The following is a 19,512-nucleotide window of genomic DNA, read 5'->3' on the forward strand; positions in this document are numbered from 1 at the left end:
GAAAATGAGTGTTAACCATCAGCCAGTACTGTCAAGGGCATCATATCTCAGAGAAAAAAACCCATTCAAATAAAACAGTGGTCTTTTCTTCCCCCACTAGTCATTCCACACATGTAAGTCAGTCTTGAAAAATGACAGCACTCTGTTCTGGAGCAGGCTTATCTCACCAAGGCATCCGCCGGCAAATGAACAACAGCACATTCAGAAAAAACTGATGCAGTGGTAAAGCATCACATTCTTTCTAGGCCAGGTAAATACAGATAAAGTTTTCTCAATAAGGCCGATGCTAAAGTTCTCAAACACAGAGGCCACAGATCTATACAACAGGATATTGAATAACCGCAACGAAGATAGTTCTCCAACTCTTGTCAAGGCCACGTACCCCAGCCTACCTCACCCAAGCCCGCAGCCCCATCTCTTATTGTACTGTAACTTACAACAAGCCCTCAGCCAACTGCTTCATCTGTACCCACTGGATCCATCCACTGCACACCATCTGCTACGCTTCCCTGTCAGGTTATCACACCAGTTAATTAACGCTATTACCCACATTCTTGCTCTCATCATGGCTCGGGGAAGGCAGGCAAGCCCGTGCAGCACTGATGACCAGAAACACCAGCCCCCCTCAGCACCTAGCCTAGATGATTTCTTTGTGTATGCTGGAGCCTCCATGATTAGTCTCCAAGGTAGTTCCACCTCCAAGACTATATGCCCCTCAAAGAACAGAGGATTTAATTTGTAAAAGGGATGCTTTGCAGACATCTTTTGCTCAAATACCCATGTGCTGGTTTTGGCTGGGATGGAGTTAATTTTCTTCACAGCAGCTAGCATGTGGCTAGGTTTTGGATTTGTGCTGAAAAACAGTGTTGGTAACACAGGGATGTTTTCACTATCACTGAGCAGCGCTTGCACAGTGCCCAGGGCTGTTCCGCTCCGCATTGCACCCCACCAGCGCGTGGGCTGGGGGGCACAAGAAGCTGGGGCATGGCCAGGACAGCCGACCCCAACTCGACCCAAGGGATACTCCACACCCTGTGACGTCGTGCTCAGCATGTAAAGCCGGGCGAAGAGGGAGGAAGGGGGGACATTTGGGGCGATGGCGTTTGTCTTCCCGAGTCACCGACACACGTGACGGAGCCCTGCTTCGCCGGAGATGGCTGCCGACACGAAGCAGTGAACGAATTCCTTGCTTGGCTTGCACACGTGGCTTTTGCTTTACCTGCTGAACTGTCTTTATCTCCACCCGCGAGTCTTCTCACTTTTACTCTTCCAATTTCCCCCCCCATCCCACGGCAGAGGGTGGGGTGGGGGTGGGGAGTGAGCGAGCAGCTGAGTGGGGCTTAGTTGCCAGCTGGGGTTAAACCACGACAACCCATTACTGTGTTTCAGAAGATGGCCCAGAACCACCAAAAAATTGGGGGGGGGGGGGGGGGTAAAGTATGGCAACTCCTGCAAAATAAAGTAACTAACTTATCTTACTTAAATAAACTGTGCATGAAAAGTCTTCAGTAAGCAAAATTATCTTCCAACTACTTGGCACATATTTTTAGGAATTTTTTTAGTTAAACTACAGAACTGCACTTACTCTGGAGCAGATTTTTAAAAGCTATTGAGAAACCTCTGTTTCCCACTATTGCTCAATCATATGTATCAACCTGCATATAAAGAGATGTACACAAATTCAATACACATGATGCTTAAAAATGTGTATTTGCTTAAAATGACACATATTCTTACAGCTTATTATGTCACATATGTTGAGGCTCTTTTGCACGTGTACATACAGCATTTCAAAGCTGACTGCCTAAAGTTAACCTCTTCTGTCATATTTAAACATCTAAGCAAACAGCTCCATTTTTAGAAGTCTTGTGGATGTAGCAGCTCCCACATTCTGGATGATTTCTCAGGTATCTAACCACTCTACGATCCTAACTTTCAACACTCAACGTAGGAAAAAAACCCTGCTTTGTTCATGTTTCGTTTCTTAATAATATGCTCACACATCTCTTTCGCAGCATTCTATCTTCACTAAATTTACAGTATTTTCTAAAAGAGTGAGAGGTTACACTATCATTTCATTGCAGTTAAGACCTAAAAGTCTTTTCAGTCTTGGCCTAGATTCCATTTTAGTGTAAAGTTAACCTAGCTTGAAAATAATATTATATATTTCTGAAAATAAATTCTACAATACATGCCAATTCACAAAATTTCCAGCCTGCATTTTTTCTAAGCTATTATTCTTCAGAATATCCAGATTTACTAATGATCAAATTACAGGTACATTAAATGGATTTGTCTTTTTTGCTGTCTTCACTTCTGTTATAAAGATATTATACAAAAGATGCCAACTCCCACTGACTTTTCTATGACCAAAATGCAATCCATTTCATAAGGAATCACAACACCACCTCTCCCCAAAACTCTTTCTGTGTAGAAAATAGATATTGATATAGTGTACATTGCATTCTGTGGAACTACTCAAAGGCAAGGCTTGCTGATTACAACTTTGCAAAGATAGTCAATGCCACATCTTTTGTTACTGCATTCTCTACTCATTACAGAAATGCCAAGTGCCTGATCTAAAGCCCACTGAAATTAGTAAAACACTCCCATGTGTTACAGTGGTATTTGACTCAAATCCTGTTTAGAGACGGTTCCTGTATTTCCCGCTGTAACAACTCTTTAGGTGTGTCAGAGTGCAATCATCCCTGCAGAACAACCGTCTTCACTACATCGTCCTTTGGCTATCAACCTATTAAATTCTAGAAACCCACTAAAGCCAACTTTCCCTTAACACCCCTTTTACAATACAGTGAAACTATTTATGAGGCAGTGATTCACAACATAAAAAGCAGTGCAAAGAGAAGAACCAGTATCTACAGTGTCTTAGCTTCACTATTTGATTAACATTTCAATCTGTTCCAATGCGAACAGATTTTTAACAATACGTTGGAAATGAAAGAAAATCCAGCATTCCTAAAAACAGCAATTACAGTCCACAGGAGTTGCTTTCACCTGTTCTTCCAAAGCAAAAGGTAGGATTGTTTGGATACACCATCAAGACGACCGAAGTGAAGGGATTTTGGAATAATGTCTTGAGATATCCTATCTTTCACAAAGAAGCAGGAAGCAATAGATCCTTCTTGTAATGTCCACAAATAACATACTGCAAGTTGGGTCAATTTTTGTCCTTTTAGTCAAAGGACTTAAAGAAAATAATGCAAGGGATTAATTTCACAGCAGTAGAACCAAAGTGATCATTCGCTTAAGGAAACTGAAATCCTAGTTGAAAAAACATGCTTTTTGTTCTGTTTTTTGTAAGCCACAGAATGCAGTGGATACCTGGATATTTACAGCCAGGTTTACTTTACAATGACTGACTGAGCTCTGAACAATTCATATTGTGCCAGATTCAGCAACAGGAAAGAGGAAGGCAAATGAGGAAAACAGCAGTAAGATATTTTCATACACTGGCTACTTGGTTATGTAATTCCAAGACAGTTATTACAGATGCACACAATTAACTGAAGACGACATTAAGTGACCTTCTTGAAGCAACTTTTTCTTTGCAAATTTCTCTTTAAAGCATACCATAATTTACCTCATATTTTTATTCTAATTAGATTTCATAGGGAATCAATAAGAGGAAACAAAATTAATATTAGCTTTATTGGCTTAAGATAATTTTTTTAGAGTTAATTATAAATCCATACCAATAGGTCATTATAGCAACGTTCAGTCAACCTTCCAGAAGAAAACTTTTTTTTTTTCTTCCCCCCAGCCCACAAGGCTGACTAACATTGCACAAAAACTGTATCTGCTCAAACTGAACATCTGCCTTGCACAAAGTGAGCGCAATGTCATTAATAATGCAGGCTGGCTTTATCAAGGGCAAAGAACAGTCAGTGGTTCTATCCTTGAATCCAGGCATATCCCCTAACATGGTCTTTGTGCCTCGGCAAGTACATTCTCTACTGACATCTGTTATGTTGTAATCAATCATTTCAATTAAGTACTTTCTCCGCCTTTTCTTCTCATGTCTTGCAATAGCTTGTACAAATGAACACTCAGATGGTAAAGTGGTAACACATTTAAAAATAAAATTGCAAAGAAATGTACTAGACTTTTTTTCTATCTCTGAGCAGACTACAACAGAGCAGGACTTCAGGCAGCTTTTCTACTTCCTTGAATAAAGTAACTTAGTACAGCTTTATTTCTTGTCATTATATCTTGCATAAAATTAATCACTACAAAGAATCACAACAGCAAGTATTTTGGCATCAAATTTGAATCGCTCTTGCCCTCACAGGACTACTGCAATTGAATGAAAGGACTGCTCCTCTGGAAAACGAGATAGATTATACCCACAAGACAGTTTTGTTTTTATATTCCCTACAATGCCAGGCAACTTATGTGCCACTAGTATTGATCAGTTTCCAGACAAATAACGGAAATGATGCATCACTGTGACTGACTGCTATGGTCACTGTTAACGACAGCACAACAAGGAAGTTTTGTGGAATATTTGTACTCATTTTGTGGTATATTAAGCAATGTTTTAATCTCAGCCACAGTCTGCATATGGTGTCTGCTCTGCTTCCGTTAAAGAAATGTTAGAACTCCTCTATTTCAGTGAGAGCAGGGTCAAGTGAAACTTTTTGTGTACTTTCACTCCAAACTCTACTATCTATTTCAAGTGTACTCAAAATTATCTCCAAAACTACAAAGCCCCTCAATTTAGAGGCTTTTTTGGCGTTAAAAACAACGGGGTCTAATTAGTTAGACAAAGAATGATCCACTGACCTTTCTTAAATTTATGTACAGGAAGTTTCTTAAGCTGATCCTTCCTAAGCCGATTCCTCCTTGCTCTGTGTCGGTCTTGCACAAATTTTGTGATCTGGAAACGGACATAAGTAAGACAGCATGAACAGTAAAGTAAAACAATAAAGGAACTATAAAAGTTTTGATTCATGAGTCTTCACAGGAAGTTAATCAAAAGGGAACCCCAGTTCAAACCAAATCACCTCTTCTCTTGCTTGGTCTCAAGGATGAAGCCAAACAAACCTAAAGGATGTTCTTGATGACCATAGCACTTGAAATTGAAAATACACAAGCTTTTTTTTGGAAAGGAAACAGGAAAAAAAAAATTATGTCCATACTATATAAAACAATAGCCATTGTGGCAATCCTCTACCAAGGTCCATGCAGAGTGGGATGGCACATTTTGGAGTAAAACACAGTTAAGTTTGGCTGGTTTTGCTTGCAGTTTTAGATTATTTTAGCTCTTTTACAGGATTATTCCCATAGTCTTCAGAACTGTTTTCATAGTATCTCTATGTCAATGACCAGCTCTGCCTGGGTACGGATGAGGAGCTGACAGAGCTTATGGGTGAGGATTAACAGGAGGGCAGGGACCAGCAACATTATAGTGGGGTCTGCCACAGGCCACCCCACCACAAAGACTGAGCGGATGTTCACAAGCCCTGGTCCTCATGGGAGACTTCAACCACACCTGTATCTGTTGGAGGGACAACACAGCAGGGCATAAGCAATCCAGGAGGTTCCTGGAATGCACTGACGATAACCTCCCCCTTCAAGTGACAGAGAAGCCCACAAGAAGAGGCGCTATGCTGGCCCTTGTTCTCATCAACAGGGAGGGACTGGTGGGGAACATGAACCTCAACTCCAGGGCAGCCTCGGCTACAGTGACCGTGAAACACTAAGAGTTCAAGATCCTTTGGGCAGCGAGGAGGGTGCACAGCAAGCTCAATACTCTGGACTTCAGGAGAGCAGACTTTAGCCTCTTCAGGGACCTGCTCAGTAGAGTACCATGGGATAAAAGCCCTGGAAGGAAGAGGGATCCAGCAAAGCTGGTTAATATTCAAGGATCACCTCCTCCAAGCTCAGGAGCAATCCATCTTAACAAAGAGGAAGCCAGGCAAAAGTGTGCATGGATGAACAAGGAGATCCTGGACAAACTCCAACACAAAAAAGAAGCCTACAGAGGGTGGAAGCAAGGACAGGCGCCCTGGCAGGAATAGAGAGAAATTCTCCAACCAGCCAAGGATCAGGTTAGGAAAGGTAAAGCCCTGAGAGAACTAAATCTTGCCAGGGACGTCAAGGGCAACATGAAAAGCTTCTGTAGATACATCGGTGATAAAAGGATGACTAGGAAAAAGGTGAGCTCCCTCTGAAAGCAAATGGGAGATCTGGTTACTGGGATATGGAGAAGGCTGTGGTACTCAACGACTTCTTGGCCTCAGTCACCGGCAAGTGCTCCAGCCACACCACCCAAGTCGCAGAAGGCAAAGGCAGGGACTGGGAGATTGAAGGACTGCCCACTGTAGGAGATCAGGTTTGAGACGATCTAAGGAACCTGAAGGTGCACAAGTCCATGGGACCTGATGAGATGCATCCGCAGGTGCCAAGGAAACTGGCGGATAAAGTTGCTCAGCCACTGTCCATCCTATCTGAGAAGTCGTGGCAGTCTGGTGAAGCTCCCACCTTAGAGCTGCCCTCCAGTACCTGAAGGGGCCTAACAGAAAGCTGGAGAGGGGCTTTTTATAAGGGCATGTAGTGACAGGACAAGGGGTAACAGCTTTAAAATGAAACAGAGTAGGTTTAGATTAGATACAAGGAAGAAAGTCTTTATTCTGAGGGTGGTGAGGCCCTGGCACATGTTGCCCAGAGAAGCTGTGGATGACCCCTCCCTGGCAGTGTCCAAGGCCAGGCTGGATGGGGCTTTGAGCAGCCTGGTCTGGTGGAGGTGTCCCTGCTGACGGTGGAGGGGTAGACAAGATGATTTTTAAAGGTCCCTTCCAACTCAAACTATTCTGTGATTCTATGGCTTCTGCTAAGAGAACTCACGTTCTAAAGACAAACACTTTACAAATTTGTTTAGCTCACTCCTATAACATTTGTAATGCCACTTTTGATGCAGAAAAGTGCTGTTTTCATACTGTGGGAAACATCTGCAATTCTAAGGAAAGGTAGCCTTTCAGCAGGATTAGACTTGTGTTTGTTACATAGCTCTAGTTCCTTGTTAAAGTGATTGGTGCAAATCAGTCTGACGTTTAGTTTATTTCTTGACCTGAAGATGACAGCACTGCAATCCATAAGGAATTTTTTCAACTAACTTAACATCATCTAAAAACAAAAGCAGCTGAACTGGTGAAAAACTCTTGAAGAAAAATACGTTTTTTACTCTCAAGATATTTCTTCAACTCTTATTTCTGAATTTCCACAGTGGTGGTCATGATAGAAGTCAAGCTCACACTCCTCATGATTACAGATTTTGTATGTCCCCCCTCCTTCATGTATTTTTCTCTTCAAAGGTAACCTTCTAAATCACTCTTCAAATAGCAGACCCCCTAACTATTATTTCCTTTCTTTTCACTCCCTAATTAGTATCTTTCTGAAAAATTACCAGTGCTTCACATACTGTATTTTGATAGGGTGCAAAGCCTACATTTATGATTTTCAAAATGATACTACAGTCCCTTTCTTAGCATTCTTCATTCCATTTCTTAAATAACAAATATTTTGTTTGAGTTTTCAGACTAGGTGCATTATAAGCAGATTAGTGAGGCTCAAATTGGAATACTGATGGTCTCAGAACAACAGATGTTCACAGAATATTATCCCTGGTGACTGCTCTCCTTTAGAAATACCATCTCTCCTTACCTCAAACTGCTGACCTTCAAGATACGATGATAAGGCTATAGGTTCACTGACAGAACTGAGACAAAGTCCTCTATGATCAAGGTTATCCCCAGAAGGTCAGACAAAGAATTGGTGAATTTTACATCGTCTCTAGTTAATGACTTCTGCCTTGTTTTCAGAGAGCTGCTGCAATTTTGATTGTGCCAAATATGCCCAGGATTGTCAAAGAAATACACAACTTGCAGTGTAAATCCACTAACACAGAAAGGAATATGTAGAGAAAATGTTATAGAACAGTTGATGCATTACTTCATTTTTATCAAAAGGTGAAATAATAAATTGGTCAGAGACCAGCAGAGATTCCAAAAAGTGGAGTGCTAAGTATTCTGAAATAATACCTAGCTATGTTATTTTACCTTTCATAGGAAACACATGCCCAACTGAGAACCTCTATAGGTAATTTATATGCTGTAAGATATATGCTACATGCTGAGCTTGATGACTGCTTACTGCACCTGCAGTAAGGCCTGCACTGTGGAACAATGCTACTAGCGTTCATTAGGCAGTGCGAGTTTGGTATGGTGGAACATACTCCAGCACAAGACAGGTCATTCTTCATGGGGCGAAAAAGAAAGCGCTTCTGCAGTGGAAGAGTAGCAGTGAGGACAATTCTTTGCGAGTGGTTATATGCCAGGTAGAACATCCTAACAGCTCCTAAAATCCTTTTGCCAAAATCCTGCACCTGTTTATTGTACTGAGAAAATGAAGGATTATACGTAAGGATGGTACAGTTATGTACAGTACACAAAGCTTTCGGTGTTCCTTTACTGTGTGCCTTCATTTAACTTCAGTAAGTGACAGTTCTATGATGATTCATTTGAAAGAAAAAATGTTATTAAAAGAAGGAACTTACCATAAATATGACGATGAGAATAAGACAGATCCCTACTATTATTAGGAAGGGGATTAGGTAGTACTCCAAAGGAAGACTGAACTCTGGTATTAACACAACATGGCCACTGTGGGGAGAAAAAGGTAACACTTTCTAAATAGGTTAGAAATTCATGAACAACGAATTAAAAAATAAATACAATAAAAAAACACATTAAAGTTTTTTGCTAGACACACCAAAGGAATACCTACTTGTGCACAACAACATAGAAAATTCAGCTAATATCCACATAGCATAAAGCCAATTAAATTAAAGGGTAAAATAATGTTTCTTAGAACACTTTTTGGGTTAAAACTACTGACTTCAATCATAAACAAATCTAAAGCAACCAGGAAAACAACCTCCTAGCTGCTTTGATAGCAGAACAAGAAAAACGTAACATGACTATCAAAAGATACTGTGAAATCATTCTTATTTATTAAAGCATTTTGGGTTATATGGGAGGTTTAGTTTCAAATCCTGAAGCATGAAGTGCACCCTTTGCCCTCTGGGGAGTCAACAAATTACAGTACCTTAACCACAAATCTTCCTAGAGCACTCAATACAAGTGCTAGCAACTGGCTATGCGATTACTAGTATTTATTGATACTTAAGGAAGCAAAATCCCATTATTGTTCTGTTGGCACAAGCAGTCAGAAACACCTGAGAAGGTACAATGCATAAAACCGTTAGTAGTTCTATAACCAAACTCACGTGGAGCCACACTTTACCTATCAAGTAGTTTCATCAGTAAGGTGTCTACTTAAGAATGACACAAACTAGTTCTTCTAATTTAGTGAAATGGCATCAGAAAGACCTGAAGAAGCAAGATCACTAGACTAATAATACCAAACACACTGCCTTTTCCATCCTATGTGAGGTATATATTTTAACCATCTTGTCCTCACAGTGCTTTTCTTTTTGAAGTTTTAAACTTAAAAGCAGAAAAGCAGCAGTGCAAACCTAATCATGCAGCCCATTAGAATCATCTTAAATGCATCCTGAAAATTCACCTAGCATAGCAAGTTCTCTGACTTGTTCTAGAACTATTAATAAAGGATGATTTTTTAAAATTCTTTTTTTAAAGACCAGCATCTGACTTCAATGGGAACTGACACATATTGTAAAAAGAACCCACCTTTAGATTTGAAATACACATACTCTCACAAACATTTCTGTGATTCCTAGATCATTAGCTAAACTCATACGTTTAATGCTATATGAAAATGAAAGGAGTAACATTTGATAAATACATGGTAACCCTCTTGCAGGAAAGCAATTAATATTAATTTTTAAAATGCTTTCTGCCCATTGCTCTCAGGCACAAGGTTTAACCTAGAATACCTACAGCCTCTGTCATTGCAACATCCTATTTTAAAGCCATAAATATTAAAAAGAGGCAATGACTTAATGCAAGGAGCAACACAGCTGTATGCAGGGTAACTTACCCCTTTTCATAAGTAAATTCTTCTTTAAGAGAATTAGCTGACGTCTCACCAATAAAGACAGAAGGAATGTCAATCTTCTTTAAAACTTCAACTGTACAAAAAAAAGCAAGAAAACTATTATTACGTGGAAACTCTGTAAGCACTCTTAAGACGTAAGACTTGAACATTATGAGACTATTACCATGTGAAGATGTATTTTAACATAATGATGCATAAACTGAAGCACATGCATGCTACATTTTCACATCATCTCAGAAGTGGTATTTTTCCTACCAAGTTATCTAGGGACTTCACTGCAGGTATAGAATCAAAATTCTTAATGGAGCATTTAAAAGGGAGCATAAAATCAAAATCTTTTGACAAAAAAAGAGGCATCACCACAGCAAGTGCAACCAGAACATCGTTCTTACTCAGAGACTGGATAAAGTGACACAGCTCCATTGATTTCCAGAATTTCTGGCAATTTATATGACTTTGTGATCTGGTACTATAAGTTTTAATTCATCTTTCTTCCCTCCTTCTCACCCTAAACATAAATGAAAACACTGGAAACCTCTGTGGCTAGAAAAGGTCAAAAAGAAGAAAGAAGAGAATGAACAAACCCCACATCTTTATTTCAGTCTCAAGAAACTGGATGGAACTGCGTCCCCCTTCTCTGCTTACTAGTGAGGGCAATAATAAGCTCAAAAGATGCAGCAGAAATGAAAAATTATTGAAAGATATATATTCTAGAAAACTTTTTCCTTGGCTTTACTTTATATTGATTTGCAGCTCTGACTTACTGCTTCACATTTAAGGGTCAAAGTATCTCGAGTGTAGTCAGTATGAAAGCATTCCGGTTCCCCAAAGCAAAAGCATACTTGGCTTAATGTCACCTCACACTATCCAAGTCTGCATTTGTTGTGAACTTGTTCTACATCTTGATTTCTCAGTGAAACCTAAAATACGATGCGCATGGGTTGTGAATTCATTAAAACCACTTTAGCATAGCTTTCTGAGCTACCTGGCTGCCATTTAGTTTGCTGAAAGTTCATTTCCTAGTTTACCCAATGGTGTTTTACTTAGAAAGACTTTTTTTGTTCTCATTTATGTTCTTGTTTCACACCGAACAAGTTGAAAAACTGGACAAAAATAAAGAAATGCCACAACAAAAGTCGTAACAGCACTACAGACAAAAAACACATACCATGAAACAAACCCAACATTTTGACTAATTACAAGATATTCTGAACATATTCACTCCATGCAAGGTTAAAATTGGAATAGCTAGCATCAGAATCAATCAGAAAAAGGCACACTGGTCTCTAAACATTCTTTTTCGGTATTCATATGAAATTAGAACCCATTGTCCAAAGGAACAAAAAAACGTACACAACAGTACAACAACAAAATGGAACCACTAACAAATACTAAAAAGCACTATTTTAAAATTTTATTTCCTTCCAAAAGAGTAGTTTTTTTACTTTTCCTGTATTTCTACTTAATTAACAACACATCAGCTATTTTCCACGTCAGTCATATAAATCTCTCATAAATGTACCCATTTAACCCAGAACAACTGAACTAAAATTTAAAGGAAAAACAAAAGAAACACTCAGAGAATGTACAAACTTAACGCCACAAATAATACACAAGTATATGTGCTTATATGAATATCTTGCATTTTAAAATATTAAAAACAGGAGGATTTCTGGTTGGGGTGGGTTTTTCCTGGGATTTTTTGTTGCTGGTGATGGTTTTGCTGTTTTGGGGTTTTTTAAGTGAGAGTTCATCATAATACTTCATACTGATTTTAATACCATACACTCTAGTGGGTGAAATGATTTTCAAACAGGAGAGAAGAAGTGATACCTGTACTTACTGTCGTTGGATCCCATGCTTATGAGGTCATCAGAATCCACATTGTGAACTATAGCTGCCTTGTATCCAGCTCTCTGTGCATTTAAAACCTGTAAGCCACACAAAAACATGTACTAGAAAGACTACTACTTCAAAATACAGTAACCTGTCTGTAGTGTCTAAGACAAGGTACACTTTCAGGAAGTTATAAATATTAGCACAACACAATTTGCACTTCGAAAACAAGTGTCACCTTCCAAAATAGAATAGCAGCCTTATTCTTACATTCATATAATTATGTTCTTCTTCCAGAAAAATAATTCCATATTGTCTGCAGACAGATAGTTTTAACATATATTAAGAACAGGATTAAAAACTTTCTATGGCTAGATAAAAATACTCTGTAATCATAATTGAAAATAAAGGGACTAACTTGCTTTGGTAAACTAGAAATTACCACTTGATAGCTGATGAAGTCACACGAATAGTATGTTTTCTGTGCCTTCAGAGATATGGAAATATCTTACTTGACGTCCAGGTATCAGAAGCTTTCTTACGGAGAAGTACAAAATTGTAAATATGGGTACAAAACTATAAATATATTGTGTATGTTACATTTCTGATCTATACTGGCTTTTTTGTCAATACAAGCAAAGCCAAAGGTCTAGGTAAATGGCATTTGCTGCAGTGACTATCACTAATGTAAACATAACTAAGTTACAACTATTCATTTAAGATATTGCTTCTAATGCATCTGCGACAGTAAAAACACTCATCACATGATACAAAAAGCACTACAGAACCTTTGAGGAACATCTGGGTTTCATCCTGTAATTCAACCCCTGTTTAAAACCACGTAATAAGCTTGGCTATAGCTGGATAGACTTTCTCTGAATTCAGCTAGCTTTTATTTCCACTTAGATGCATGTATTTAAGGAGACTGTAATGCAAATACATATTTATATAATGGACAAACAAACAACCCTTAAGTACAACTGAACAGAAGATCACAGCTTTAAATACCTTTGAAACTGGAGAACAGTTGCAGCACTCTGGTATCAGGGCATCACAACAGCTTTATTAATCCAACAAATACCAACTACAGCACTGCCTTTACAAAGATACATACGCACCAACCAATCTTAGGGAACCCTAATGAATCACTGATGACCAGACCCTAAACGCAGGCTTAAAGAAATTTTGTAATTGTGCAGGAGTTGAAAGCACAGCACCACCCTCTCTTGAAAAGTCCCTTCCCACACTGGTCACCAACACAAACAGCTGTAAAAACCAGTTACAACAAGTGAGGAGACACATTCTGAAAGGCTCTGAACTGCTTCCACTTGCTTCCAGCCTTTACCCTTCTACTGTGACAATCTTTTCTGTAAGAACTCACTAGACACCAAGAGAGAAAAGGGAAGGGGAGAAAGTTTCTGGCCTAATAAAAGATTCATACATGAAAATCAAGAAACAGCTATGTACCTGTACTTGTAGTTTTCAATATAAAACACAAGGAGAGACAGGACTTTCAAACAAACACCTGTTTTTGTCAAAATCTGCATCCTGTCAGTCAAGTAGCTGACACATAATATAACTCACATCTCGGTGCGCATACCACTTCCCGGCAGAAACTTCAGGGTAAAATGCTGTAGTATGTGTGAAATTATATAACACAATACTGCAATAGTATTTTGGGGTTTTGGGGTTTTTTAAGTGAGAGTTCATCATAATACTTCATACTGATTTTAATACCGTACACTCTAGTGGGTGAAATGATTTAATAGAAACATAACAGACATAATAGAAAAGCAAATTCACTGGCTAGTCAGTACACAGATAGCCATGCTTGCCTTGGAACTTCGGATCCGCTTCTACCTTGCTCTTTGTCTAATAATGTGTGGGAATCCACTTTTCCATGGGTATTACATGAAATATAAAACATAACCAAAAAATGCTTAGATACAGAGCTAGTGTGACTTCATCCTGAAAGAACTGACCACGGAAAGCCCTCAATGGTAATCTACAAATCTTCCAAATTTTCTGCAAGGAACACTCATTGACTGCGCATGGTAAATCAAGATGTGTAAAATTAAACCACAAGAGTTCACATTTACTAAGTTGATAGCTATGTGGGAAAGCAATTCTGCACATCTTACCCGTGCCTGACTCCTGCCTTTAGCTGAGCAGCTTTACAAAGCTTCTCAGGGTCTCAGAATTCCATGACCAGCAAGGAAGATGTGATTTTTCTGATTGAACACCAGAGTAAAAAAGCTGAAGGCTCAGTCATAATGCCAACTTCTTCAACAAAACAAGTTGTTTGCAGCTAACATTTGCTGTACTTCTGATTAAAAACATACTCCACTAGGAAAATTGACCTGTTCCTTTAACAGTGCCTTCCGCAGTAATACCGTCCCACCAACCAGACAAGCAAAGAGGACACGAGAGAGACAAGTTGTCATTTGCCCTTCCTTTTCCCACTAAGCCATATACAGACACGGTGACAGGATTCATGGTACAAAAGATGTGACATTCCTAACTTTGAAGTAAGGTAGATTACATGAGCAGTGAGGCTGCCTCTACAGCTGGAATCTACACTCTGGGTAGAATTTACATGCTTAGCCACAATACCACATAACAGAACACAAAACACAGCAGCAATAGTTGGATGTCGTTTTAGTTCATGAAAGTCAACAACACATGGATTTCCTTCATCCTTTGCTGCCCCATATATCATGGTTATTTTCAAGAAAACTATACATTCTTGTCAAACACAAATAATTCTAATTTTATATTTTTAAAATAACACTGGGAATACTCCACTTCAGCTGCAAGTCAAATTTTTCACAATACAAGTACTTCATAACATAACACCTAGTTGTTGTACCCATTTGAAAACACTCTCATCCTGCCACTTGTGCCTCTTCCACCTGGCAGTGCACTGTCTCTTCTTCCCCATCAACCAACACTGACACTACCATTGTTCATTGGTCTCAGTGTGAGCCACAAGATGATGATCCAGCTATTAAAAACAAAAACAAATCAGCAAAGTGGCTTGCAGATTTCAGGTGCTTTTAGGTTATCTCTATTCCCTAATCTCCCCTGTGAACCCTGGCAGCAAAGAGTCTAACTGGCAAGAAAAGCTGGTATTGCTACTGAATGCTTTCTATTACAAACTGCAGCATCCATCATCCTTCTTTGCCACGTAAGCGGGCTCACAAACAGGTAATCTTCAACTAAATCATATTACAATACTGCTTTATCTGCCTGTGGAAATCAAAATTCTCCCTTCCCTTCACATCAGTATCTACCCTGATGTTAGCTACACACATCTTTCTAAAGCACCAGTAAATTCTTTAAGACCTTGAAACAGGGGGTGAAGTCTTACCTTGATATCAAAGTTGCACTCAAGCCTTCGAATTAACACAATAAAAACACCAGATGAGTTGTCTTTCAGCGGAGGTGGGGCTATAGGCTCACATGCATTCTCTGGTTTTGAGTTTATCAGGAATCCCTGTGAAACAGGAACAGAAACAGGAGGTTCATTTCTCTTTGTGTTAACAAAAGGCTTGGGAGACAAGTATTAAGGAATGAAAACTGTACGTTTTCGTACAATAGCTAACTAAATTCTTACTATCAACTCAGTCCAATGTCATAGCAAGGTTTATGCTGCATCCCTGCCTATTTATCTTGATTCATCCAAATCTTTACGTCTGTAAAGAATTAGAAAGTTAGAAAGAAAATTCAGTTTTTCCATTTATATCATCTGAAGTTCCTAACTCAGACTTTGCAGTATAATTCAGCGTGAAGAGGACCGCATATACCACATTAATGTTGTGGTACTATGATTCTAAAACATATGGATACAAATCAAGAAAAATGAAGTATAATAGCCTAAGAAGCACTAACACAAACTTAGTACTTGGCAATTCAAAGGGGAAAATGAAGAAAATTAGGTGTGTGTAATCAGCACTTAAGTAGCACACAAAATAGCTGGTTTACTATGACAAGCAAAGACTACAGATCCCCAAACCTGCTACAGCTGAAAGATTCACAGAAGTAGGAAATTCTGGCAGTATCAGTCTTGAAGCAATCTTTGGATTGTTTTTAGGTGACTGAGTTAGCACTTCACCACTGAAAACGTCTGGAGTAGAAACCTCACGCTTTAACATCTCAAAAATTCTACAGCCTCTCTCAGAGGAAACGTGCTCAGCGAAATACAGAATGCAGTGACACTAGTCCCCCTCCACGGTGTGGTGACTTCAGGGTGGACCACTCCCTTGAGCTTCCTTCCCTACTACTGGAAACGCTCTGGAAACACCGCTGATGCAGGAATTTACACAGGACAAATGCCAACCGAGTACCACGCACACTGCACAACGCTACTTGTTCTAGCTCTCAGGAGAACAGACCTTCCCCTTTTCCTTTACTAGAATATGCTTGCTTCCTTAGTCAAATCTCTGCATCGCCAGAAAATGAGCTTCTTTATTAATTAGATTAGTATCAATTAGTTAATTAATAATTAGACTTATATTAATGAGATTCCTTTCCGGCAGACTCTTCACAACAGATTTTGATTACCAAGACACAGAAAAATCCAGACTGTACACCTAGAGGAGGTTTTGTCTACCCTTCATTTGAAATACACCTCTTCAGAAAAATTACTTTGTAAGGTGTTTGTGCAACAAGGTCACAGTGTGACAGAGGCTTTTGGATGCTAATGCAATAGAGTATCATTTGACATAAGAATATTCCTACAAGATTCACACTTGTTTAAATCAGTTTTAAAGCTAGAGCAAATTATCAGACAGATAGAGAGCGGCGAATTGCTAGCAAATAAGAATACAAGTGATTTGTTTTATGCAAACAAAAATCATGAGAAGCTGCATTGCTATGGGCTCAAGAAATTACTGCTCTAGTTCTAGATACATCCTTAAGAGCTTTAAACTCTCAGTTTTCACTGACAGCTTGAAATAGAGATGTCATCACCTGTGTAGAAATAATAATGATTATATATAATCATATAATTGTATATAAATGTACATATAAACTATCAGATATATAAAATATAAGTTTTTATATAGACAGTTTATATACAAAATGTACATTTAAACTGACGGTTTATATATATCTCACATTTTATCCATAAATATGTATTATTCATAAAGTTTAACCCACAACAGAGAGAAGCAATTTTGTTTTGAGGAATAGATTTTTGTAACAATAATACCCCTTTTGGCAGAGAAGCTGCACCAGCAATCTGTTCTTTGCCAACTTTGTGGTGACGGGCACAACGTTACACAGCCTGTAACAATTAAAAGCAATATCCACTGAAAATTCTACACCGATTTGCTGACAGCCAAACTTGGGTCCCTAAGGTTCCCGATTCATACAGCAAATGCTACTTATGTCACGTGGTTTCATGCAAAGCATTTACTCTGTTTAACCAGAGTGGTGAGTCTGGAACCAACTGCATTCTACGGAGTTTTACACAAATCACACAGCATCACGTTACACTTTAAGAAACGCATACACAGAAACCGAAGGCTAACTATGACTAGACTGGATTGTTCCAATACATTCTGAAGTATCTTTAATTGAGGAGCTGTTCTTCTAAGGACACAGGCACAAAATAACCGACCCCCTTATGACCAGAGCACACAAACCAAAACTGGCACCAATTATCACAGGATATGACAGACTGTTTTACAAGTTGTACATTAATAAATCTTAATCATAAGCATTGAAAGAGTACACCATTTTCCTACTATATCAAACAACATCATAGCATTTTTTTTTAAATAATTGAAATCTTAATGCAAACAAAGAAAAAAATTTAGTATTATATTCATGGCTGAAACTCATTATTTCTACACAGGTGATGATGTACCTTAATTAAGACAGAGCTGTCTCACATTTAAAAAGGTTAGAATCCAAGCTCCTTACATCTATTTTTGATGTATTAAACTGGCTCACTACTTGGGCAAATCACTTAGTCGCCCTCTGTTTCTCAATACAGTCAGTAAACAATTGTATAGCTCTAACGCCACCTCTCCCCATGAGAAAACCCACTGGGCATGAAAAGCAAGTCTTCCTGAGGTTTCATTTGCAGAGGAATTCTTAGAGTTAGAGGAATTCTTAGAGTTAGAGGAATTCTTAGAGCAATTTATTCCTCTTTAGGATTAAAAGGACACCATGCAATCAAAAAGTGATCCAACCTTGTATCTTCACATCAGCTTCATTTTTTGCATATTGTTTACTCACAAGCATTGCAACATCAACGATGCTGCAGAGCCAGATTTTGGGGACACACAGGCTACAGACAGCATGAACAGGAAAGCAGCTCTCTGCCCTCGTGTTATTTATCATCTCCACAGGTGTGTAAATGATAGCAATTCTCCTTCACCAGAACTTGAAAGGTAATCTGCCTAAGTATGTTTACAGCTTAGAATTCTTACACAAAATAAAAACATACACATCTCAGTCACAAATACTTACTCATACACTGTCCGAAGTGACAGCCAAACAGCTTACCACCACAAGACTGACTCCATGCAGCCACTTCCATAGTAAACAGAAAAAAAAACAAACAACCACCCACCACCACAAAAGCCCCAAAAATCAAAACCACAAACAGAACTCATAATGAAACCTGGACTTCACACAAGTACTAAACTGTGTACACGGCTAATCTAAATTCCATTCCCTGTAGATGAGCGTTTCAAGTACAGGAGAGGAATGGAAAATAAATTTTATCTGAAATGAACAAACTTACTGACACTGACTGCAAGAATGTGATCCTAGAGGAAGTAAACTGTTCACATCTCTACATAGGCATCTTACGTCAGGCAAGGAGAAAAATGCAGCATGCCCATTGCTCTTGAATTCAACACAGCACACCAGCATTTAACAACACGCATCAGCTACACCACCTCATCAACAAACTTACCTCACAGGATGTGAAGACTATAACTGAACTGGATATTCATCTAGCTTTTAAATACTTCTTTAAGAAGCAAGACTAACGAAACCAGTTTACAACATTAACATCACCATACATCATTTAAGTAATTTTTTTTTGTCCTCCTCTATCTTATTTTACACAGATAAAAGTGAGTTTGTCTTTACATCAGTTACTGACTACTGCCACCAGAGTGTATGGACAGCTACTACCTCAGCAGAAGTCAGGAAAAGTAGAACATGCTTCTCATTGATGCTTATGGAAGCTACATTTATTTAACCTTCTTCATTTCATCTTGAACATAATTTCCCTTCTATTAAGTGCATTCAGTCCATCTACACATCTTACTGCGTTCCCAGTGTATTAATCACGCCAGAAACACGAAGAAGGAATTATACCACTGTACAAGACATGCTTGCTGCCATATTTCAGAAGACATTAGGTCTTCAGAATTCCCAATTTAGTGTAAAAATAATGATAAGGTCCTATACGTATTCCCAAGGTTACAGCCATCTTTGGCATTTTTTGCACATTAATCACTTTGCATAATATGTCAAGATGATTTTTCCCTTTCCGGTTCCATTAACATTTGCAAATCCTTACTTCTGCCTTCCCTAATACTAGGTGCATTTTACAATTTAAAATGTTGTAATACTTACATGTTTTTTAGTTCT

At 38.7% G+C, this 19,512-nt stretch overlaps 1 protein-coding gene across 1 annotated transcript in view; it reads right to left on the reverse strand.

The window, feature by feature from the left end:
* Positions 1-19,512, reverse strand: part of RNF13 (ring finger protein 13) — a 42,867-nt gene that overhangs the window by 11,521 nt on the left and 11,834 nt on the right. Inside the window, exons 4-8 of the mRNA XM_075418495.1 lie at positions 15,266-15,391; positions 11,903-11,990; positions 10,042-10,132; positions 8,576-8,681; positions 4,804-4,897 (exon numbers count right to left, since the gene is read on the reverse strand). Coding sequence (XP_075274610.1) covers positions 4,804-4,897; positions 8,576-8,681; positions 10,042-10,132; positions 11,903-11,990; positions 15,266-15,391 — 505 coding nt within the window. The remainder of the gene's footprint in view (positions 1-4,803; positions 4,898-8,575; positions 8,682-10,041; positions 10,133-11,902; positions 11,991-15,265; positions 15,392-19,512) is intronic.

Source organism: Opisthocomus hoazin, chromosome 4, assembly GCF_030867145.1.
Source record: "Opisthocomus hoazin isolate bOpiHoa1 chromosome 4, bOpiHoa1.hap1, whole genome shotgun sequence".
Lineage (NCBI taxonomy): Eukaryota > Metazoa > Chordata > Aves > Opisthocomiformes > Opisthocomidae > Opisthocomus > Opisthocomus hoazin.